Raw genomic sequence first — 21,908 nt, 5'->3', positions numbered from 1 at the left:
GCAAATATTTTTCATTAACTTCTGGTCATGTAGTTGATATTTGCCAAGTTTTTTTTTTTTTTTTAATCTGTGAATTTATTTTCTATACCTCATGATTAGTTAAAAAAAAGAGATACATTTTATCAAAATATATGAATAGAAATCAAACTTTAGCTATTATTTCAGAAGGATAACTAAGTGTAGGAATTAAGTTTATTTAGAAGTTGTTTTATTGTTGTTTTAAGCCGTAATTCATCTATTTAATAGTATATATGTCTTTGGTTTGTATTGTTATTGATCTAATAACAATAATAAAATACGAATATTAACAACGCTTTAAATATTTATCGTGTAGTATTACTCACACATATTTGTAGCATTAGTAATCACCATATTAGTCACAAACAGCATTGAGCACTTTCCACGTGTCTTGCTTGTAGCGCGACAAAAAAATAAACTACAATTACCACGAAGCATTCTCATTAAAAGGGCTTTCCTTCAACACGAAGTAGAGACGCAACTCCGAAATGCTGACTGGGTGTTGTAGTTGTATATAATAGTTTCTACGTTAAATCGACAGACCAAGTAGTTCTAAAAAAAACAACAAATCCCATAATCCCTTGCGCCGCGATAACAGGCATGACACGCTACGGTAAATGTCCGTGTGTAGGCGAGTCACGTGTGGAGAGTCCGTTGATCTCGTTTCGTGTAAGCAGTGAATCTCTCCTGTTTGTTCATTTGATTTGGGCCCCATTTCATGTTGTTTTCAAAACAACATTTCGTGTAAATTCTTCTATCTTCGCCGAAGAATGAGCGACAACGATGATATCGAGGTCGATAGTGATGTGAGTATAGTTATTTGTGTTTGTACTCTGCATGTATGAGAATGAAACCTCTTGTATTTTCGATACTTGAGCCTCAATACGAGGCTAGCCTGTTAGCTAGTTAGCCATCCTAGCGTTTGAATTTATTTTCCAGCCAGTTTAATGAGAATATCAAGCCACGTGAGCAATTACCCACGGGGGTCGAGTTTATACTTGTCTCCATATATTTACATTTGCGCTTCTGTGTTGTAAAACAGTGCATTGCATCCATCAATAGCTAGTTAAGTATCTCTCTTACAGCTGTAGCTACAATTGTACTTTTCTGTTCTGTTTTCTTACAGGAAGAATCACCGAGATTTCACTCTGTGGTGCGTAATAAGCGGAGCAATTAATCCAGTTTAGCCTTTAATGCCGAAAATTGCTTCTCTTTTTGAGATTAGCTACAATTTATTTCCGGGTAGGTACTGAACGGCCGTAACTAATTTGCATCGGTGGACGACAAAACAAGATAGAATCAAGCCTAAAAGGGGGTAGATGTGGTGGATTGAATGAGCACACCGTCTGCTTGTTTTGAGTCGGTTCAGGGAGCTCAGTGCTCGACAGCAGGGCACTTGCTGCAGGAGGAAGGGAGGGACGGATGGACGTGAGAGAGCCGCATCTACGCTGCGAGCGCGCGACGCGATGCGCTAGAACGCTCGCGTCATAATCAGCGAACGGTTTCGCTTCTGTCGAGCGTTCCTGTGTGTCGCGACGCTAGCGGTGTATACTGCGTATTAGTTGGACGACGTTAATACTACGGAAGGGTTTCTCTTGTAATGTATGGATTTCACCCCAATGAGATCTTGTTTTTGTTAGATTAGACGGTGTATGAATAAATAAGCAAAATTAAATATTAATCCTCAACCTATGGAACATCCCCCTTTTCAGTTTTCAAAGTCATTTTGTTGTGTATTACCAAAGCATTAATACACAGACAAAACAGTGATAGAAAATAGGAAAATGTTAAAATGAAAATAAGAAACATACGTATACATATAAACTTCCATGTGTGTTTTATATATATATATATATGTAGAAGAAACTTAAACAGGCATGTATGAACTAATTGGAATTTTTATCCCCAAAATAAACTCTTGTTTATTTACCATCATATTGTTCCAAATCTGTCTGATTTATTTTTTTTCTGTGAAATGCAGAATGAGAAATGATGCCATGAAGGTGACTGAGTCTGTCAGTCCCTGATATTCTCTGTTAAATATTATATATGTTGTGTATTAAAGTCATACAGATTTGGAACAAGATGAAGGAGTTGATGATGATGCAGTTTTCATTTTTTTTAATTGAAATATCATTTGAAGTTAACTAAAATTTCCAGTTTGGGCAGTGAGGTTTTAAGGCAGTTGATTTTTTTTTTTTTTTTTTTTTTTAAGCTTTCACACCTTGTATTACTCATGCATTTGTAATGGTCCTTTTATTAAAGCATAATGCTTTTGTTTTTGCCATTACACATCACAATGACAAACAAACAAGCATTTTTAAAGAGATGTATGTAGTATAGAAATGCAAAGGTGGCATAGAGAGAAATTTATTTTTTATCTGATAAATCAAATTGAAACTACATTGCTGAGTGGTTCAATTAAATGACGTGACCATGTTAAAACTTAAATATCTATTAGAAACTGTATAAAATGGATTAAAATGCAAATTTGGCCATTTTCAAAAACTAAAAAAAAGCCTGACCATCTCCTTAGGTCATTTAATATCACTTTGAAATGATGCCATTATAGCTTTCAATGCATTTTGGAAATTTCTTGGGATTTTGTGGAGATGGGACCACAGTCTGTTAACCAACCATTATGATTTCGGTATATATTTTAAACATTTAAAGCAGCGTTTCCCAATCCCAGTCCTCACGCCCCCCCCTGCTCTGCACATTTCGTATGTTTCTCTTATCACGTGTGACGTTTGTTCTATTCGACCGTAAGTGCCCTGCGAAATGGACATTACCGGATATTCCGCCATGATTCCAGTTCGAAACGAGCGTATATGTTCCATACAAAGGGCATTAAAGTGTGCGAGACGTGAATTTAAATATTTATTTGCAGGTGTATTATGCACACTTCACACTTCTCTAAGTTTTGTCTGTATGTGAACACGATGCACTGTGCAAATCCGTTAATGAATGTTCCGAAGTGAAGTAAACTTCAACGGATTGCCCCTGCTCATGGAGCAGGGAGCAAAGAACACTGTGTAGGGATCATATTAATCTGAACACAGTTCATTTATCTGAATCAGGTGTGTTAACTAAGAGGGACATACAAAATATGCAGAGCGGGAGGACTGGGATTGGGAACCGCTGGTTTAAAGTGTCAACTCAAAGCTCATTTGTACCCATTTTTTGCACAAGGACTTTTAAAGTACCATGTGTAGCTCTAACCTGTTTGTACTTGGGATGCTTTGTTTAACTAGAAAATGGGTTTGTAGACCCCTTCGCACCCTAGATTAAAACTGAGACTAGATCATTGATTTCAACAGTACAGTAGTGTAATTTGCATTGCCATTTTTTTTTAATTCCCAACCTGTAAACATGTTTTGATGTTGAAGGGATAAACGTCGTCATTTACTCACATTCATGTCGTTCCAAACCTTTATGATTTTCAAACAAAAAGAAGATATTTTGAAGAATGTTTCAACTGTTTTTGTCCATACAGTGGAAGTTAATTAAATTTGGACCTCATTGACTTCCACTGAATGCTTAAAAATGGTTTTGTGTTCCACAGTAGAAACTCGTACAGATTTGAAATGACATGAGGGTAAGTAAATTGACAAAAGCTTTAATTTTAAATCAGCTATCACTTTTAAGTAGTGACTAGTCAGTGTGAAAGGTGAGTCGATTGGGTTCATAGCGAGATGTTTAAAATAGCACTCATCACAAAGCAGGTTTGTTTTTACTAGCCTTGAGTTTTCATTGGGCAGACTGGAGACACAAGGTCTGCAATGTCCCCAAAGTCCTGTTTATCTCCCCCTTCTTTTTGTGCTGGGAGGAAATATTTTTTTTTTGTTATCAGGATGTTGAGATCATAAGACAACAGGAGGAGCACATGTTGTAGACTATATTCTGAGAAGGCCTTCCTCAGTAATAGTACTTGTCGTTTTTTTAAATGTAACTTCTAGCCCTTCACACCTTTAATTTTGTGGAGACATTGTGCTTTTTATGACAGAATTGTGGAGAAACCACATGGATAGTTTTCACTATAGCCCTTGACCTGTTGAGCACTTGGCCACCTCACGTGCATGTAACTCAATCCTGACATTGGCAGTGTACTGTGTAACATTTTAGACATTAGACAGACAGCCTGGATCTGCCAGTAACACTATGGCCACACCTCGCTCTTCCAGGTGGCGCATGGACACTGGAATGTCTTTGTGCTGCCCGGTGGCACTTCAGCATTCAGATAACTGCTTTCGTTTTGCTTCTTTTTCCACAGAATGCAAAAGAGGCACTTGTTAATGAGTCACTGGATTCGAAACCGGTTTTACAGCTGTGCTTTTATGTAATAACAGTGTCTTGGCTAAGCCCAGTGACATTGGACTCCAGTAGCCATGTTGTTTTCTCAGAGCAACAGTCTCAGGGTACTAAAATGAGACCCAACGGAGAGACTTTTTGAGGGATCGTACAATTGCAGTCTCTGTCCTATGAAAGCAGATCAATTCATTTTAAATTAGCTATTTTTTTAGGATTTAATTTAGTTATGTATGTTCTGACCAACATAGTCCAGAAGAATAAGCTGTAAAAAACAAAAAAAACACTCCTTATGCAGCATGTCTCTATTACAATTGTCATGATCACTTAAAGACGAAACAATAGAATCCAGTTTTTAATGGTCTGTATTACTACATGGTTTATTAGTCAAGCTATAAATGTTTCTTTATAACACTATAAGCCAATGGCACCATGACCAGCGAAGAGGCTGAAGCCACTGTGATTCTCTCATTGCAGGCAGACAAACGGGCACATCACAATGCGCTGGAGCGCAAACGTAGGGACCACATCAAAGACAGCTTTCACAGCCTTCGGGATTCCGTTCCCGCCTTGCAAGGGGAAAAGGTTGGTGAATGTTACTGGTAAAACCATGAGGAGCATAAGTTGGCATAAAGGATGTTTGTTTAATGTGCTTTTTGTTAATGAAATGTTCTGTTACACTGAATCTGTTTGTTGAATGCGATGACGTTGAATGTTATCATGAGATGATTAGCATGGGATTTTCATGTCGAGGTGTGAATGAAAAGCATTATTAGAATTGGGAGCAGAGTAGGGCCAGACTGATTGATGTGATCCCGGTACAGGCGTGGTGCCAGGAAGCCATTACAAGGGGAAATGCGGTTTCTCCTTCCTCTTGTGTTTCTTATCGGAAATAGATGGTTCAAGAATGTAGTAGAAATAATTTGACCTTTATGATAGAGCTGTATTTCTAGTCACAATATATTGGTACCGTATTGGTTACTGGCTGATATAATCTTTAAAAGCATGATTAATAATGCTGTTAAATGTAATCTTTAACAAATCTTTAGTATATGTGTTTGTACTGTAAATTATAATGTTGTGATGTCAGCGTTTGTTTAATAGAATATTTTTAAGTGTTTCGAATTTTCATTTCATAGATGCATTTTGTCGAGTTTTCAGCTATTTATTGGTTATCAGTCAAAACATGAACATTTTTGGCTTATCAGTGTTGGCCAGGATTTTCTAGATGTGTAGCTATTAAAATAGGGGATTTTTAAGCAGTTTGTGTGTTTTCATTTGGGATTGTTAAGCCCAAAGTATACTTCACTTTTTACACGTGTGCGAGGAACAGCATACAGTCCGCGTCATGTGAATTTCGTCATCAGAATAGTACGCGCACCACCCAATGTTTTTCTAAATGCACATACTTTGTACATGTGCATTAGATTTGTTTTGCAGTAATCAGTTGTTCCACAAGGTGGCAACACTGTCCCAGACTGTTGTTTAACAGTAGAAAACGAAACTAAAGAGACAGAACAACAATAACAAAATAGCGGAGACTGCAACAACAACAGACATGCGCATTGGCAAGCGCTTGTGAGCAAGAGGGAATGGGATAGCCCAGCTTTGGTTTAAAAGAGTTCAAAAAATTTGTTATCTGTAGACAATAGAGACACTGGACATGGATGAAGCTTTCTAGAGCGCATGCGTCGACCGCCCGCATTCGCGCACAACATCAAATAGAGTATACTTTAAAAAGCTGCGCATTCAATTGTGCTCATACACTAACGTACACGTACGACAGTGAAGTATACTTTGGGCTTTAGAATTTGTTTGGGTTCATATGTGTGCAATGTAACTGTATTCCTTGCGTCAAATTCTAGTTTTTCATTTGTTGCTGACAGCAATCTATCAAACAGGCATCCCGAGCTCAAATCCTAGACAAAGCCACAGAGTACATCCAGTACATGCGACGGAAAAACCACACACACCAGCAGGACATCGACGACCTGAAGAGGCAGAACGCTCTGCTGGAGCAACAAGGTGGGTTTTGCTGCATTACTCCTCACTTTTGTCATCTGGTCATGCCGATCTAAGTCTAATTTGGCTGTTGTAGTTCTATTGTGCCTCATAGAACGTCTTCTCTCTTTAATTTCCAGTACGGGCACTGGAGAAAGTCAAGGGGACCACACAGCTGCAGGCCAACTACTCCTCTTCAGACAGCAGCCTGTACACCAACCCCAAGGGCAGCGCTGTATCGGCCTTCGACGGTGGTTCCGACTCGAGCTCGGAGTCTGAGCCGGAGGAACAGCGTTCCCGGAAGAAGCCCCGTGGGGAGGACAGCTAAACAGCGGATCCTCGGCCTGCTCCACGAAGTTCTCCTCTGAGGGGAGGGAGAGTTACAGCAATGGTCTGTTTCTAATTGTTTTTTGTGTACCTCAATCGCCCCAAACCACCTTGATCAATCTCTTTCAGTGAATGTCAACCCTCGTTTCCACTTCTGAAGAACCATCCGCCAGGTTTACAAGAGAGAGGGACGCCTGTTACGGGAAGAACACTCACGGAAAACGGCTTGTTTTTACTCTCCCTCCCTCTCCGACTGTTCGTCCATCTTGCGTCCTGGCACACGCAACAACAAACGATGATTTGAACCCAAAATGAGGCAGCTTTGCAACTTAAGGACTTGATGCTTTTTTTTTTTCTTCTTTTTTTTTTGTACCCTTGTCTGCAATCCCTCCAGGTGGATATCCAAAGGGTTGAATGAGGCGTACAGCTCCTAGCACTGCTAAAATATACTTTTTTGTTGAATATCTTAAAGCCTGCTTAGAACTTACCCTTAGCTGAATTGTCCTGAGTGGTTTGCCTTTCTAAATATTTGTTACTTTTCCATAAAGGAATGTTTTTGAAGCATCTATCAATGTACCCCTTGTTAGACCTATGGGATGAGTGATACGTTTTTACGTTATCGATAAAATCCCTTATTTAAAAAACAAAAAACAAAAAAACAAACAAAAAAATGCTTTATGGGAAGGCTGCTGAGCTTGTGTTGTATTTGTTGTTTTAGCCTGATGTAGTAAAGTTTACAGGTTGGGGAAAAAGAGATTTTCATTTAAAACAAGGGGGATAAAAAATAAGTGGGATAGCATATATTTTGCATCTGTCATCTGAGCCTCCCAAACATGTATTTTATGTATTTCACTCCATATTGGGAATATAAACGTTCCAAATGATGTTTCCCCCCACAAAGCTAGTCGATATTGAAAGAGTAGATACATGTCGTGACTTTTAAAGGTAAATGTTCTAAATGTTCATCGGAAATTTGACCGCTGCACACCACAAAAGTTGCATTTTGAGTGTCTAGGAGACATGAGTGTATGCGTGCGCGTGTATCTTTTACCATATTTTCCACTTAGTACATTAGTAAACTGAGTAGGTCTTTCTTTGTCTGATTCCATTCCATGGAAATTACAGGTATGTTGTACATACTGCCAACAGTTGTCTTGCAAGTTGAGGCCTACCTTTACAATGAGAATATAAATAAAACTATTTTATCCTTTACATATGATGCGTGGTTCCTTTGGTTCTCAATCTTTTTGATTGAAGTCTGTATAACTTTTCTAGATGCTTGTGATTTTCTGCCCAAGGATTAAGGACAAGGATTTTTAAAAATAAATTAAATATTTTAGAGCTTGGCATTATATTCGTTGGCATTATTAATATAGTATTTTAATATCCATGGGCATTTTTATATATGACCTTTTCAGAATTAAAATATGTATTTTTATGCCTTTGTCTTACTTTAAATCTATTTAAGTCATCACAAAGACCCCTAGTTTGCCCTGGCAAAAAATAAAAAAAACCTGGTTGCTGTTTTAAACGGTACCAATATTTTATGAGGCTGGTCTTCAAGTCAATAGTCACAGCTTGAGTAGATTTTTCTTGATCATTTACTCAGTCATGTTTCCAACCTGTATGACTTTGCTAGAGTTTTCAAACACTAAGCTCAGATGCTAAACTTAAAAACTGGCAAAAAAAACAAAAGCACCATAAAATTGGTGTATATTATGTGTGTGCTTTAATCAAAGTCTTGTAAACCAGATGTGTGAAGCTTTGTGTATGGAACAAATAAAATTGTTGAATTCATTCCCCTCCATCATAGTTCTCAAATTTCATTCATACTTCATATGCTCACATCAGGAGATGCCTTCACCCCATTTGAATACTCTTGGATGATGATGAATTTTATGGATTACTTTAATTACTTTTTTTTTTTGTTATGCTACAGCCTTTGTTCTCATTTCCTTTCATTTACATAAAAATGCAGTGTCAAACAAGTCATACAGGTTTGGACCACGAACATGAGAGTGAGTAAATAATGACAGAACTTTCATTTTTGGATTAACTGTTCCTTTAATGTACTATGATAAAATGCCATACTGTTTTGATATTTTATACCAGCATTTTAAGATTAAAAGCATGACTGAATACAGTTTAAAAGCTTATTGAACAGTACAGGTGATATTTTTCAATTGCAGCCAAAGATTACAAAATGTAAACACTGTACTCGTGGCTGAGTAGCTGAGAGTCTGTTATACCCAAACTATATCTACGTATTTAGCAGTTACCATATTCGTTTCAGTCAAACAGCACTCCAAATTAGAGATGACAGTCAAATAAATGGACTGCCCACAGTGAGTATAGTTCATCCACAATACACCAGCCAGGAAATAAAAACAAACTTCCATCCAAGTCTTTATTTCTGTCCAGAACTTACTGCCACGTGCACTCTGAGAAACATTTACCAAAGCCCAAAATAAGCTGGTATGTGCAATAAAATACAAATCAACGACTGGTGCATGAAGAACACCTCGCCTAGTCAGTCTCTACTGTTTTCCCTGGCTAAAACCCATAACCCCATGCTGAAACTGTAGTAGATCAGGCCCTCAGAGTGTTTCCCCATCTGTAGATGCTGTACAGACCAGCAAAGGACATTTGGCTACAGCATTTACAGAAGAAGCCTCTGCGTGAGGTCAAGCTAGCTCAAACCCCCAAATATGTTTCTAATAGAAAAAGAGGAAACGTCTATGACTGGTCCATTGCACTTGGTGTAGGTCCTGTCTGAACTGGACCAGGTAACCGGTGGAAATGTTCAATTGCTTGGGCGACCTTCTCTGGGCAGATGTTGTAAACTGGATGAGTTGGTGCCTGGATAGAAGAAATATGAGAACATTTAGTTATTATTAGTACATTAATCTCAATTTGAGTTGGGTCAACTGAATTTTCAGTATCTCTCACCAGTCTGTTCTCGTCTCGACCGAGGATCAGCTCATTGTGGAGGTCTTTGTTTCCGAAATGCTGTGCTACTGAGAGTCCGCTTAGACAGTAGCACGTGTGGTAGAAATCTCTAGACCTGTGGGGAATCAGTGAGGAACTATTAGGAAAGTCTAGTTTGGTCTGCATAATTAGTAAATGGACAAAAAAAATCCAAGATAATTGTATTTTTCCGATTTTAACGTTGACATTTTATTTTAGTTTGATCCACAAGGTTAAACAAGACAGATGTGATGGCCTACAATAGCCAATGGTTTTTCCACGACCTTTCCAGGTAGATGTTTGTGGTTTTGTTCGTTACTGGAAAAGGATATTTACAAATCATTAAAAATCCCATTTGTGATTCATTGGAACGAATCAATTCACTCACAAATTTGACATCACTACAAAACATTTTGCACCACACAAACTCTAGATGAGCAATATCTAGCTGAAGAAATGTTTTTGAGCAGATGCATATTCATGATAAAATTTACATGCTTTATGACTGAAGTATATAATAATTACACTTCATAAATACACTTTCACCTCCAAGAAAATACAACAAAATTAGTATATATTTAATTTATATATTTTAATGGTATCGTAATGATATATGATTTAAAACAAGCCTTAAAATAAGTTTAAAAAAATAAAAATAAATTCTAAATGTTTAATTCACTCCCCTCAACATTTTTTAACTTGAAGAACCAGGGCTCCCACCATCTTGAATCTGGATATACTGTATAAGGACATCTAATTTTAAAAGTGTGATTTTTAAATATATTACATTTTTCAAGTTATGCCAAGCTTTAAGATATTGGGTAGCAAATGTGATGAAAAATTGTATGTGTATATATATATATATATATATATATATATATATATATATATATATATATATATATATATATATATATATATATATATATATATATATATATATATATATATATATATATATATATGTGTGTGTGTACTGGTATATATGGTTTATGAGGACACTTCCTGTGTCCCCGTAAAACAAAAGGCTTAAAAAAAAAAACAAAAAAAACATACAAAACGGTGTTTTATGAAATTCAAAAATTGCCAGTAGTTTCCTGTAAGGGGTAGGTTTAGGTGTAGGGCAATAGTACATACAGTTTGTACAGTATAAAAACCATTACGCCTATGGAAAGTCCCCGTAAACCACAAATGCCACAGTATGTGTGTGTGTGCCTGTGCGTGTGTGTGTGTGTGTGTGTGTGTGTGTGTGTGTGTGTGCGGTGGAAGAGCTGTACTCACTTGCCCGGTTTGTCCAGAAGGCCTCCACCAGGATTCTGGCAGCAGAGGAGGATGTATTCCTGCAGAGCCTTTCTCTCAAACATCCAGCTACTCACACTCAGCGTTGAGTCTCCTACACACACACAATAATATTTTCATAGGTTAATCTACTAAATCTGACACTACCCCATGTGCTTTTATATCCAAATGAAGACAAAAAGTACATCAGAAAGAACACGCAGACAAAAATGTGTAAATTAATGAATGGAAACTGTAACCTTACGAATCTTGCAGTATTTTAATCACTCGATAATCGCCAAACATTTCATATATAAGCAAAAATGTTAGTTGTTTTTCTAGGATGACCGCTCACCTTCTTTAAAAAGAGCCCTGTGGAGTAACGGTAATAGTCCTGCTTGCCAGAAGGAGTAACACCCATCCACCAGCTTGTTACAGCGGCCCTGAAATCCACCTTCAAAACGCATTTGTTTGCTGGTTACCCAGCGCTAATGAAGGAAAAAGAGAGAAAAGCCTCCAATTTACTGGTTTACAAGTATCAGCATAGGAGGATCATTAGTGCTGCTGCCTTATCGTTAAGACAAATCTGCCTGTGCACTGGGACTGTTAATGTCAATGTCTGCCAAAGACCCTGGAGATCTGCTGATCTAAGCATCTACAATTTTGCAGCACACCGATGTTAATATTTCCAAGCATGTTTAGTGTCCCTGAGGAACCGGTAATGAGACGCTTCTCCTCCAACGTTCAGGATACAAGCAACTGACCTTTAACGCACCTCATAAACCTCAGTTTATTCACTCTAATGGACAGGAAGAGTCAGGTTAAATAAAACGTGGAACTGTAGCAAAGGGAAAACAAGGCAAGACAAAGGACTTACTAACAAGGCTTTGAGATCCAGCATATGTTCTTTGCCCAGTATGACCAGAGCAGCAGTACCACAGAAGGTGTAGCCACCATGTGCCTCGAGCCCTGGAACTCCACCTAAACCGCCCTCCCAGTTCTGACAGCTGAAGGCCGAAGGAAAGCACAACATCACAGTATTTATCAGTCAAAGTGTCATGTCATTGTGTGTGCTGTCTGAGATTGAACTCATTTAGGGACAGAACATGCTTTTGTGTTTAAAATGTGAAACAGAGGGCAGTGGAATAGGACAAATTAACGTTTTTTAAAAGTTAAACTTTTTTTAACTTGTGTAGCATTTTTAGGATGTCATGCGCAAAAAGATGTGAATGCAATGGTCTAACGTGTCCGTCTAGACTAGAGCATGTTTACATAGAAAAAAAACATGGAAAAGCAGATCAGAAGAATGCAAAACATGTTCTGAGTGAAAAGCCCATTAAAGCCTATTAAATCAATACTTTTTACTGATATCAAAATGTTTTGTTTTTTCCCCAAAAAAATTCAGAATTAGTTTTTCTTTACAACTATGTTATATGGGATGACATCAAATTTATAGGGATCATATATGATCACATATTTTATTTTACTTTATTTATTTTACTTAATTATACAATATGAATGAAGCTAAACAGAAATATGAAAACTACTAATGAAACTTACATTAAAATTATATTATATTATAATTCAAGACATTACTCTATAATCGCACATACAGTGGGGGAAAAAATTATTTGATCCCCTGCTGATTTTGTACGTTTGCCCACTGACAAAGAAATGATCAGTTTATCATTTTAATGGTAGGTTTATTTGAACAGTGAGAGACAGAATAGCAACAAAAAAAATCCAGAAAAACGCATTTTAAAAAAAAAAGTTATAAATTGATTTGCATTTTAATGAGTCAAATAAATATTTGACCCCTTTGCAAAACATGACTTAGTACTTGGTGGCAAAACCCTTGTTGGCAATCACAGAGGTCAGACGTTTCTTGTAGTTGGCCACCAGGTTTGCACGCATCTCAGGAGGGATTTTGTCCCACTCCTCTTTGCAGATCCTCTCCCAAGTCATTAAGGTTTCGAGGCTGACGTTTGGCAACTCGAACCTTCAGCTCCCTCCACAGATTTTCTATGGGATTAAGGTCTGGAGACTGGTTAGGCCACTCCAGGACCTTGTGCTTCTTCTTGAGCCATTCCTTTGCTGCCTTGGCCGTGTTTTGGGTCATTGTCATGCTGGAATAACCATCCATGACCCATTTTCAATGCTCTGGCTGGCTTCAATGCCCTGGCCCTGACGGTACATGGCCCCGTCCATCGTCCCTTTGATGCGGTGCAGTTGTCCTGTCCCCTTAGCAGAAAAACACCCCCAAAGCATAATGTTTCCACCTACATGTTTGACGGAGAGGATGGTGTTCTTGGGGTCATAGGCAGCATTCCTACTCCTCCAAACACGGCAAGTTGGGTTGATGCCAAAGAGCTGGATTTTGGTCTCATCTGACCACAACACTTTCACCCAGTTCTCCTCTGAATCATTGACAAACTTCAGACGGGCCTGTACACGTGCTTTCTTGAGCAGGGGCACATTGCGGGCGCTGCAGGATTTCAGTCCTTCACGGCGTAGTGTGTTACCAATTGTTTTCTAGGTGACTATGGTCCCAGCTGCCTTGAGATCATTGACAAGATCCTCCCGTGTAGTTCTGGGCTGATTCCTCACCGTTCTCATGATCATTGAAACTCCACAAGGTGAGATCTTGCATGGAGCCCCAGTCCGAGGGAGATTGACAGTTATTTTGTGTTTCTTCCAATTGTGAATAATCGCACCAACTGTTGTCACCTTCTCACAAAGCTGCTTGGCGATGGTCTTGTAGCCCATTCCAGCCTTGTGTAGGTCTACGATCTTGTCCCTGACATCCTTGGACAGCTCCTTGGTCTTGGACATGGTGGAGAGTTTAGAATCTGATTGATTGATTGCTTCTGTGGACAGGTGTCTTTTACACAGGTAACAAACTGAGATTAGGAGCAGTCCCTTTAAGAGACTGCTCCTAATCTCAGCTCTTTACCTGTATAAAAGACACCTGGGAGCCAGAAATCTTGCTGATTGATAGGGGATCAAATACTTATTTGACTCAGTGCAAATCAATTCATAACTTTTTTGAAATGCATTTTTCTGGATTTTCTTTGTTGTTATTCTGTCTCTCACTGTTCAAATAAACCTACCATTAAAATTATAGACTGACCATTTCTTTGTCAGTGGGCAAACGTACAAAATCAGCAGGGGATCAAATAATTTTTTTCCCCACTGTAAATAATACTAAAATAACACTGACCCCAACAACCAGCCAACCTTTTATGGTGGGGCGAATGGCTTGATATTGGCACAATTTGAGCACCAATTTGGTTCACCCACCCTATATTTGAATCAGCCAATCGGAATCACATATATAATCTAACGTGGGCTAATTCAGATAGGGCCTACATGGAACTAAAAAAAACCCATTTGTGATCCATACCTCAAGCCCATAGCGTGCCTACATTGGCTCCACTATGAAAATTTGGCTAGGATAATCTGAATGCAACTAAACTGGCATGTTTTAAAAGAGAATGTGGAAGTAGTTACCTGAGAATCCAATTGTGCGTCCCCTCAAACAGGGTGGGGGTGATTATATTGGTAAGTGAAGCTACAGAAGCGGCACAATATGCACTCCTATCAGATCAGACACACACACAAGAGCAACCATGAGTCAACAGGCAGACAATGATCACCATCTATGCATGTTAATAACCACAAGCTACATTATTAGAATAAGCCTGAAAGCCTGTGAGATCCAATTACTTTTCAAAGTGACTTTCTTTGTTCAGCGCTGACCTACAGTGAACATGAAGAATGTTTCTAGCACTAATCTGTCTGCTGGGAAAAGTAAAAGGTCACTCTTGAAAAATGCTTCAGCACAGTAACATCAGAACATGGGAATAAAGAGATGTGCAACTGTTGTGAAGATGCTTCAGGGTTTGCTGGAACAACGGTAAGAGCTCACCTGACGTCCACCTCCCCGCCAACATGCATCACAAAGGAGCCATCTGGCTGCTTCACAGAGTACAGGAAGTCCAGGAGCTTCTCTCTGATGGGGGAGGAGGCAAACATAATGTGTTTCCATGGTAATATGATCAACACAACATCTGTAGGCAAACAGGTGATAATACAAAGCAAACGTGAAACCTGTTGATGACTTTGTAGGCCTCCTCTGTGCCCAGGATGCAAATGGCGTTTACAGCTGCGTAGGTGGGAGCCAGATGAGCATGTTGGCCCGGACCTCCACCGAATCCACCTGTCGGACTCTGACATCTGGCCAGGAACTGGCACACACTGGCAGACAATTGTTAACGTTGATATATTTACAACAACAGGCATATAAATGTGATAGGAATTTAAAATTTAAGCAAAAAGCCATATCCTAAAATAATAAGGGAAGCACCTTTATTTTAAAACATTATTTTCATGTTTTCATTGATAACAGATAAATGACAGATATTGAAATTCTATAACATCTTGTCTAATTAACTTAAATTATATTTAAATTAAAATGAATTGTTTTACATGTTGAAAGTGAATGTAGGCATCACAACATTATATTGTACAGTATAAAAAAAAGGATATTCAGTTTGAGATTTTCTCAGGACTCATTTTAACAGTGTTATTGAATTATTAGTGTTTTTAAAAATAACTAAGTGAGTATTAAATTATAGTAAAGATAATCTAAATGTAAAAATATGCAAAATGAACAAGCTCATTAAAAATGCAATACTGTCAGATATCAATTGATTTAACTTAAAAAAATTATCTTTTATGAAATAATATAAATATAATTCCAACTATATAATAGAGTTCCCTAAATACATTTAAATCTCTAACTTGACTTTCCCATTAAATTCAAATTTGCTATTAATGCAGCATAAAAAGTGATCATTCTTTTTGGCTAAATTATCACTTTCAGAAAAAGCATTAAAATCACTAAAGAATACAGTAAAAATCACAGCAAAAACATGACTACATAAAGATTCTTCTTATGAATTCACCTCTGTGTTACAGTCATTTGAATTATTATTTTTTTATTTCAGTCTGTTTGAAAGTCATAACCACCCACGATGTAAAATCCTTCAACCCAGCAGCTATAAAGTGATCTAAGCATAGTCTACATGGAGAAAGAATGCATCTGCGTCATAGCTACTATTGTAATGCAACTTTGACTTTATCTGTAGTGGTCACATTAAGACCAGGATAGTAACTTGGTAAGGGGACCTAAGCACCTGTCTCACTGCCACGTGTACTCTGATAGTGAAGAGAAGAGCTAGTACTCACTCTGAGGCAACTGCTGCCGGCACAGGCTCCTCTAGCAGCTCCAAACTGTGCAGGATCCAGTAGCAGAGCCAAGGCCGGCTGGCATCCAAACACTGAAGCCAGACAACATGCAGATTCAGCAGCCATTACCACCAGTCTCACACACAGAACTGCTCTGGAACATGGTGTTCTCAAACAAATACACACAAAAACTCAACTACCTACCCACCCACCCACATGCACACGTATTGTATCACAAGGCTGTAGATCTTTAATAGCTTTGTGTAAACCAGTTTTTTGTGCTTGTGTTATTAATAAAACTCAACTGTTTTTTAATGTCCGGTTAAAGGGGGTTCAACCAAAAATAAAAACACATTTACTCACCTCTGTGTCACTCCATCTAAAACTCTATGACTGTATGACTTTTTAACGTCAAACCCAAAATGAGATATTTAGTAGAATATCTAAGCTGCTCAATAAAAACACTGAATTGACATGAAAATATTATGAGGTTTTTTTCTACTTATTTTTTTTATAAGTTCAAAAGTTTTTTTGTATCTTATCTGTCAATAAAACAAAAATAATTTGTGATTATTCTCATGATTCATGATTAGTCTTTTCTTCAATCATTTTCCACACAGTACCCTCTTTTTTTTGTTTTCCACCCATGAAAGTAAGTCATACAGGTTTGGAATGTCATGAGGATGAGTAAATAATGACACAATTTTTAATTATGGGTGAACTATCCCTTTAAGTCAGTGTTATTATCTTTTACTAAAACTAAAACCATTAAACATTTTCATTACTTAAAAATAAATATGAACTGTCTGAAATAAAATAAAATACACACACGCAAAAAACAAATCACAAGTTGAAGTACTAAAATAAACTAAATTTAAAAAAACTAAAACATAATAAAAACATATAATAAAGACATATTATAAAGCTATACTATTAAGACATATTAAAAAACCCAGAATATATCAAAATCAAATATGACGCAAAATATTAACAAAAACTATAATAGTATATTGTTGATACTAAAACAACACTGCTTTAAGTTTTTTCAGGAGACACTGTTTACCTCATATGCATCAGAGAGATGACGTAAACCTTTCTTCAGATAATGATAGTGTTGCTCCCTCAGTAAAGCAGGCCTGAAAAAGTAGATTGTAGAATCATAGATTTAATCATTTTATTAGAATCTAGATATTGCAAACTATAAATCATTTTCACATTAAACATATCTCTCTATTCACATACTGGCAAATGATCAATTTCAACTTTCATCAAGATTTATAATAGCCTGGTACAAGGCAACAACTTATTTGTACAAAGTAAGTTCAACAACTGAGCTGACATCCTCCAATTATCCCCATCAAAGGCAGTGGCAGTGTTAAAATGATAGAGTCCATGAGTCAGAACAGCCTACACAGTACGCTTGACTTCAGCGCTGGCTGCAGAGGTGCTGGGGCATGTCTAATTTGAGGGTACCTCAGTTGAAAGAACAGATCATTAACCCCTGTCCTTTCTCTCCTCTGCTGCTCTCTGCTGGGCCACAGAAAGCACAGTCATTACATTTGTGACAAACTGATCAGAGTGACGTATGGCCTTCACCAGGCAAGTTTCATATGAATTAATGCTTTGCAGGATAATTTATTTGTCCTGTCATGCCTAAAATTAAGTGTAATTAAACTGACAGTCTTCAAAATATAATTTATTCCTGTCAAGCTGAATTTTCAGCAGCTATTACTCCAGTCTTCCGTGTCACATAATCCTTATATGCATTATATGCTGATTTGGTGCTCAAGAAACATTTCTTATAATTATCAATGTTGAAAACAGTTGTGCTGCTAAAAACTATGTAGAAACTATGATTTGTTTCAGGGTTCCTTGATGAATTGAAAGTTAAAAAGAGCAGCATTTATTTTAGACAGAAATCTTTTGCAACATTGTAAATGTATTTATTGTCACTTTTGATCAATTTAATGCATCCATGCTGAATTAACATATTCATTTATACCGACCCCAAACTTTTCAACAGCTGTGTATATTTCTTAAGTATTTATGTAAAAATTATTTACCATTTACAACACTACAATAACATATTGTCATTATCATATTACATGCAAGAAACTGTAAGCATAGTGCTTACATATGTGTTTTTCCACTGGAGTGTAAAATTAGAAAAGTTGTAAATTTGACAACAGAGGCAAAAAGTACCATCTGGATATGCGGCAGAACAGCTGATGTGCTACTACAGCATCTAGTCCAAATGTTTGGGGTTATACAATCTTTGTCTGGCAGTCTGATTACATAAGTTTTCTCATTTCATCTACAGGTACAAGTGCTCTGAGTATAGAAGTTCTGAAATACACAGACCGGATGCTGTGGTGGAAGAAGGTGAAGATGTACCAGAGGCTAGTATGGAATATCAGAGATGTTATCATATGATAGTCCGATAATTCATATGAAATGGCCCTTCGCTGGGAGCTTGATTGACAGACCAGACAGGAGAGTAAATTAACGTTGTTGGAACAATGTTTTTTGATGTTTTTTGGCAGTTGAAACCTTCTGATGTTCATTCATGTTTATTCTGTGCTACAACTAGCAAAGAGGAAGAGATAATCGGTTCACATGCTCCTTGAACTGAGGTGCTACAGCGATCTGTAACGACACAATAAAGAGCCACAAAATGGTATTTATTGTTTGAGACTTTGTTTCATACCAAAAGTAAACTGCTCTGTCTTGTCTGTGAGCTTGTTGTCAGCTTCTTCTTTGCTCCGCAATGTATTTTTCATTTTATTTTATTTTTTTGCTTGATAACATGATGTGTAGCGTGAGAGCGCCATGGACGCAGCAACTAAAGGGGGCGGGTTTTTGTGAAGGGTCAATTACAGAATATCATGATTATAAAGCATTGTTGAAAACTAAGATTAATATGCTAAAGATGGCACCAAATTTCACATCTCCTACAAACTAGCCAAGAAGTACTTTTGTGTTCTAGCAACTAGTTCCCCATCTGAAAGTTTTTAGTGCCACTGGGAACAGTGTCATTCCACAGAGCATCTCTTAAACCACAAACCGTTGATAGACTTGTGTTCTTCTTGGTTTAAAACTTGTGAAACACTTGCATAATTCACCCCAGTTGTCAAATGTGCAAAAAATGTACATTTCATTGCTTCCAAGAAGCTGTCAGAATGCACTTTTTGTATTCTTTTAACATATTGTTAGATTTATGTGTTAACTTAATTAAAAGAAGTAAATGGTCACATATTTAACTGTGTTTTTGCTACTAAACATTTTGAATGTGTTTAGAAACTATAGCTGTCTATCCAGATCATGTCGTATTCATTTTTAAATGGACCAGAAGAAAATCACCAAATGCAAAAATATTGAGATATATGATTATTGTCAGAATTTGGAAAAATATTGAGACCCAATTTTAGGTGTATTGCCCAGCCCTACCAAATCTACTAAATTAGTATCTATAGGCTAGTTCCCTGTATATGTTGTGATGCTACAAAATAATACAAATGAAAAGACTGTGCTACAAAACATACACAGCAGACACAAACAGCGGACAATCTAATGTTGGTTTTGTTGCTAAAGACATTTTCATGAACATATGTGACCCTGGACCACAAAACCAGTCTCAAGTCGCTGGGGTATATTTGTAGCAATAGCCAAAAATGGGTATGGGTCAAAATGATCCATTTTTATTTTATGCCAAAATAAGTAAAGATCATGTTCCCTGAAGATATTTTGTAAATTTCTTACCGTAAATATATCAAAACTTAATTTTTGATTAGTAATATGCATTGCTTAGAACTTCATTTGGACAAATTTAAAGGTGATTTTCTCAATATTTTGATTTTTTTGTATCTCGACCACATATTGTCCGATCTTAACAAACCATACATCAATGGAATGCTTATTTATTCAGATGTCAGATGATGTATAAATCTCAATTTCATAAAATTGACACTTAAGACTGGTTTTGTGGTCCAGGGTCACATATTGTACTTGTACAGAATAACAGTGATTGCTGTCTAAAAGCAGCACACTGAAGCTCAATGAACTGATTTAACAATATTGTGGAGATCCCGCTTTGTGTTAATGGCCAGAGAAAGCTAAACTTTACTTACTGCGGTGAGGTGTGAATTTGCTGGTAAACACTGTACACCTCTTGAATACTGCGTTCAACTTTTCTCTAAATTTAATGATAAAACAGAAACAAAAAATGTGGAAGTGAATTAACCAAATAGAAAATGTGACAACAAGCCAAATGACATGCAGACAGAAAGATCCACTGTGGTCAATGCTGCTTGTGTATATGGGTGGCTGACATTACATCCTGTTACGCAAAGACACACTGCCTTATATATTCATCTTGAAAATCACAGTACGGCTTAATAGTGCATACTGGAATTCCAAGTGTTTGAACTTTCCTAAAATTCAGAGCAATAAGAGTCACACTTTATTTTAAAAATGAAGGAAACTGAAAGTAATACAGTCTTTAAACGATTACATAGTTAATAATACTATATATTTTGTTTGCCAAGTTTAAATAAATAATAACCTCTCATGGTTAACTGTCAAGCACCCATATAACAATGCAGGTCATACACTACAGTGCAACATAACATAAACCAGTGAAGTATGAGCAGATTCACCAACGTTTGCAAACGTTCACTCAGTCATGAAAAGTCTGACATCATTTAAACACGTTCATGTTCTCCCTAACATCTCCTTTTAGTGTTCACAACATGAGGCAGAGTAAATGATGGCAGAATTTCGGTTTTTGGTGAACTATCCCTTTAAATGAACCTATACTATTTACAAAAGTGTAATAAAACTAGAGTAATAAGTACTAGGTGAGCTGGATGCAATGGCAGTAGTATCATTACATTCTGCACGTGTGCAGAACAACCTGCATGATTTTTGGTAAGCACTACTGTATCCCTCAGCAAAGTGATGAAGCACAGAAACAGAGTAAGTAGACAGTTAGCTTTGCGCTAATACCAATTAGCTAACTAATACTAAGAGTTAAGCTCACCTGTTCTTTCGAGGTCACCGTTTGCACGCCGTCATCGTTGAAAAGCTCAGAGGAGTGTGATTCACGAAAGCATCGCAGAGGAGGAGACGCCTCTTCCATGATGAGATTTCAAAACACATGCACTGTAATAGAAAGGAAGCAGTTTTCCAGCAGAGCAAGTGTCAAGACAGCGTGGGAGGGGTTTCCTCAATGGAGTCAAGTGACTTACAGCTCAAGTACGGAAAGCCTGAAGGCACATTTGAGAAAGCCGTAATAGTGATGAGACGCTCTGCAGCTCTTCGTCAGAAATGGCTGGGAAAAAAAAAAGATTCAGTGATTCTTTTACGTCATGACGCAATACGTATCACGCTGTGCCTAATATCCTTGCGTGGCATTAAAACAATTCTTAATGCAACATTTGTTTTAATCATGGCTATTTATAATTGTATTTTATTTTTCACGTTGTTCATACACTTATTTAATATTTGGTTTATGTGGAAGTGTTTTCTTTTCTTTTCTTGCGTGTGCGTGTGGGTTTTACATGCACTGATCTATTATATAATGACATATATTATAGACCAGTGGTTACATGTGAAATGTGTAATTTGTAGATGCTCTTTAATGTTTGTACAATATCAGTTCTGTTTCTTTAATAATAATAAAAAACCTTGCATAACATATTATGTGTCCTAATGTGTCCTCATATGTAGACACACAACACTGATTCGTTTTTTAGAAAATG

At 37.2% G+C, this 21,908-nt stretch overlaps 2 protein-coding genes across 6 annotated transcripts; one reads left to right on the top strand and one right to left on the bottom strand.

Annotated features, from left to right (window-relative positions):
• The first annotated feature begins 593 nt into the window (after positions 1 to 593).
• max (myc associated factor X) lies at positions 594 to 7,866 on the top strand. 4 transcript variants are annotated; one of them, XM_058756371.1, is made up of 5 exons: positions 594 to 824; positions 1,145 to 1,171; positions 4,804 to 4,911; positions 6,228 to 6,351; positions 6,468 to 7,866. In XM_058756371.1, exons 1-5 carry the CDS (start codon positions 789 to 791, stop codon positions 6,653 to 6,655), a joined length of 483 nt encoding a protein of 160 aa, XP_058612354.1. In that variant the 5' UTR covers positions 594 to 788; the 3' UTR covers positions 6,656 to 7,866. The 4 variants fall into 4 exon arrangements, with proteins under 4 accessions (XP_058612354.1, XP_058612353.1, XP_058612356.1 ...); XM_058756370.1 differs by having other exon boundaries at positions 597 to 824; positions 6,213 to 6,351; XM_058756373.1 differs by lacking the exon at positions 1,145 to 1,171 and having other exon boundaries at positions 600 to 824.
• An 835-nt stretch (positions 7,867 to 8,701) lies between these two features.
• Positions 8,702 to 21,506, bottom strand: fntb (farnesyltransferase, CAAX box, beta). Of its 2 annotated transcripts, XM_058756927.1 has the most exons (13): positions 21,396 to 21,506; positions 21,188 to 21,309; positions 20,277 to 20,341; positions 17,213 to 17,285; positions 16,150 to 16,241; positions 15,010 to 15,156; positions 14,828 to 14,911; positions 14,410 to 14,496; positions 11,777 to 11,906; positions 11,255 to 11,387; positions 10,903 to 11,014; positions 9,604 to 9,718; positions 8,702 to 9,513 (listed from the first exon to the last, which is right to left on the bottom strand). In XM_058756927.1, the coding sequence occupies exons 2-13, from the start codon at positions 21,284 to 21,286 to the stop codon at positions 9,391 to 9,393; spliced, it is 1,260 nt and encodes a 419-aa protein (XP_058612910.1). In that variant the 5' UTR covers positions 21,287 to 21,309; positions 21,396 to 21,506; the 3' UTR covers positions 8,702 to 9,390. The 2 variants fall into 2 exon arrangements, with proteins under 2 accessions (XP_058612910.1, XP_058612909.1); XM_058756926.1 differs by lacking the exon at positions 21,396 to 21,506 and having other exon boundaries at positions 21,188 to 21,389.
• Positions 21,507 to 21,908: the final 402 nt, after the last annotated feature.

Source organism: Onychostoma macrolepis, chromosome 20, assembly GCF_012432095.1.
Source record: "Onychostoma macrolepis isolate SWU-2019 chromosome 20, ASM1243209v1, whole genome shotgun sequence".
Lineage (NCBI taxonomy): Eukaryota > Metazoa > Chordata > Actinopteri > Cypriniformes > Cyprinidae > Onychostoma > Onychostoma macrolepis.
The sequence above is the reverse complement of the archived record's forward strand: the minus strand, read 5'-3'. Positions and strand labels throughout refer to the sequence as shown.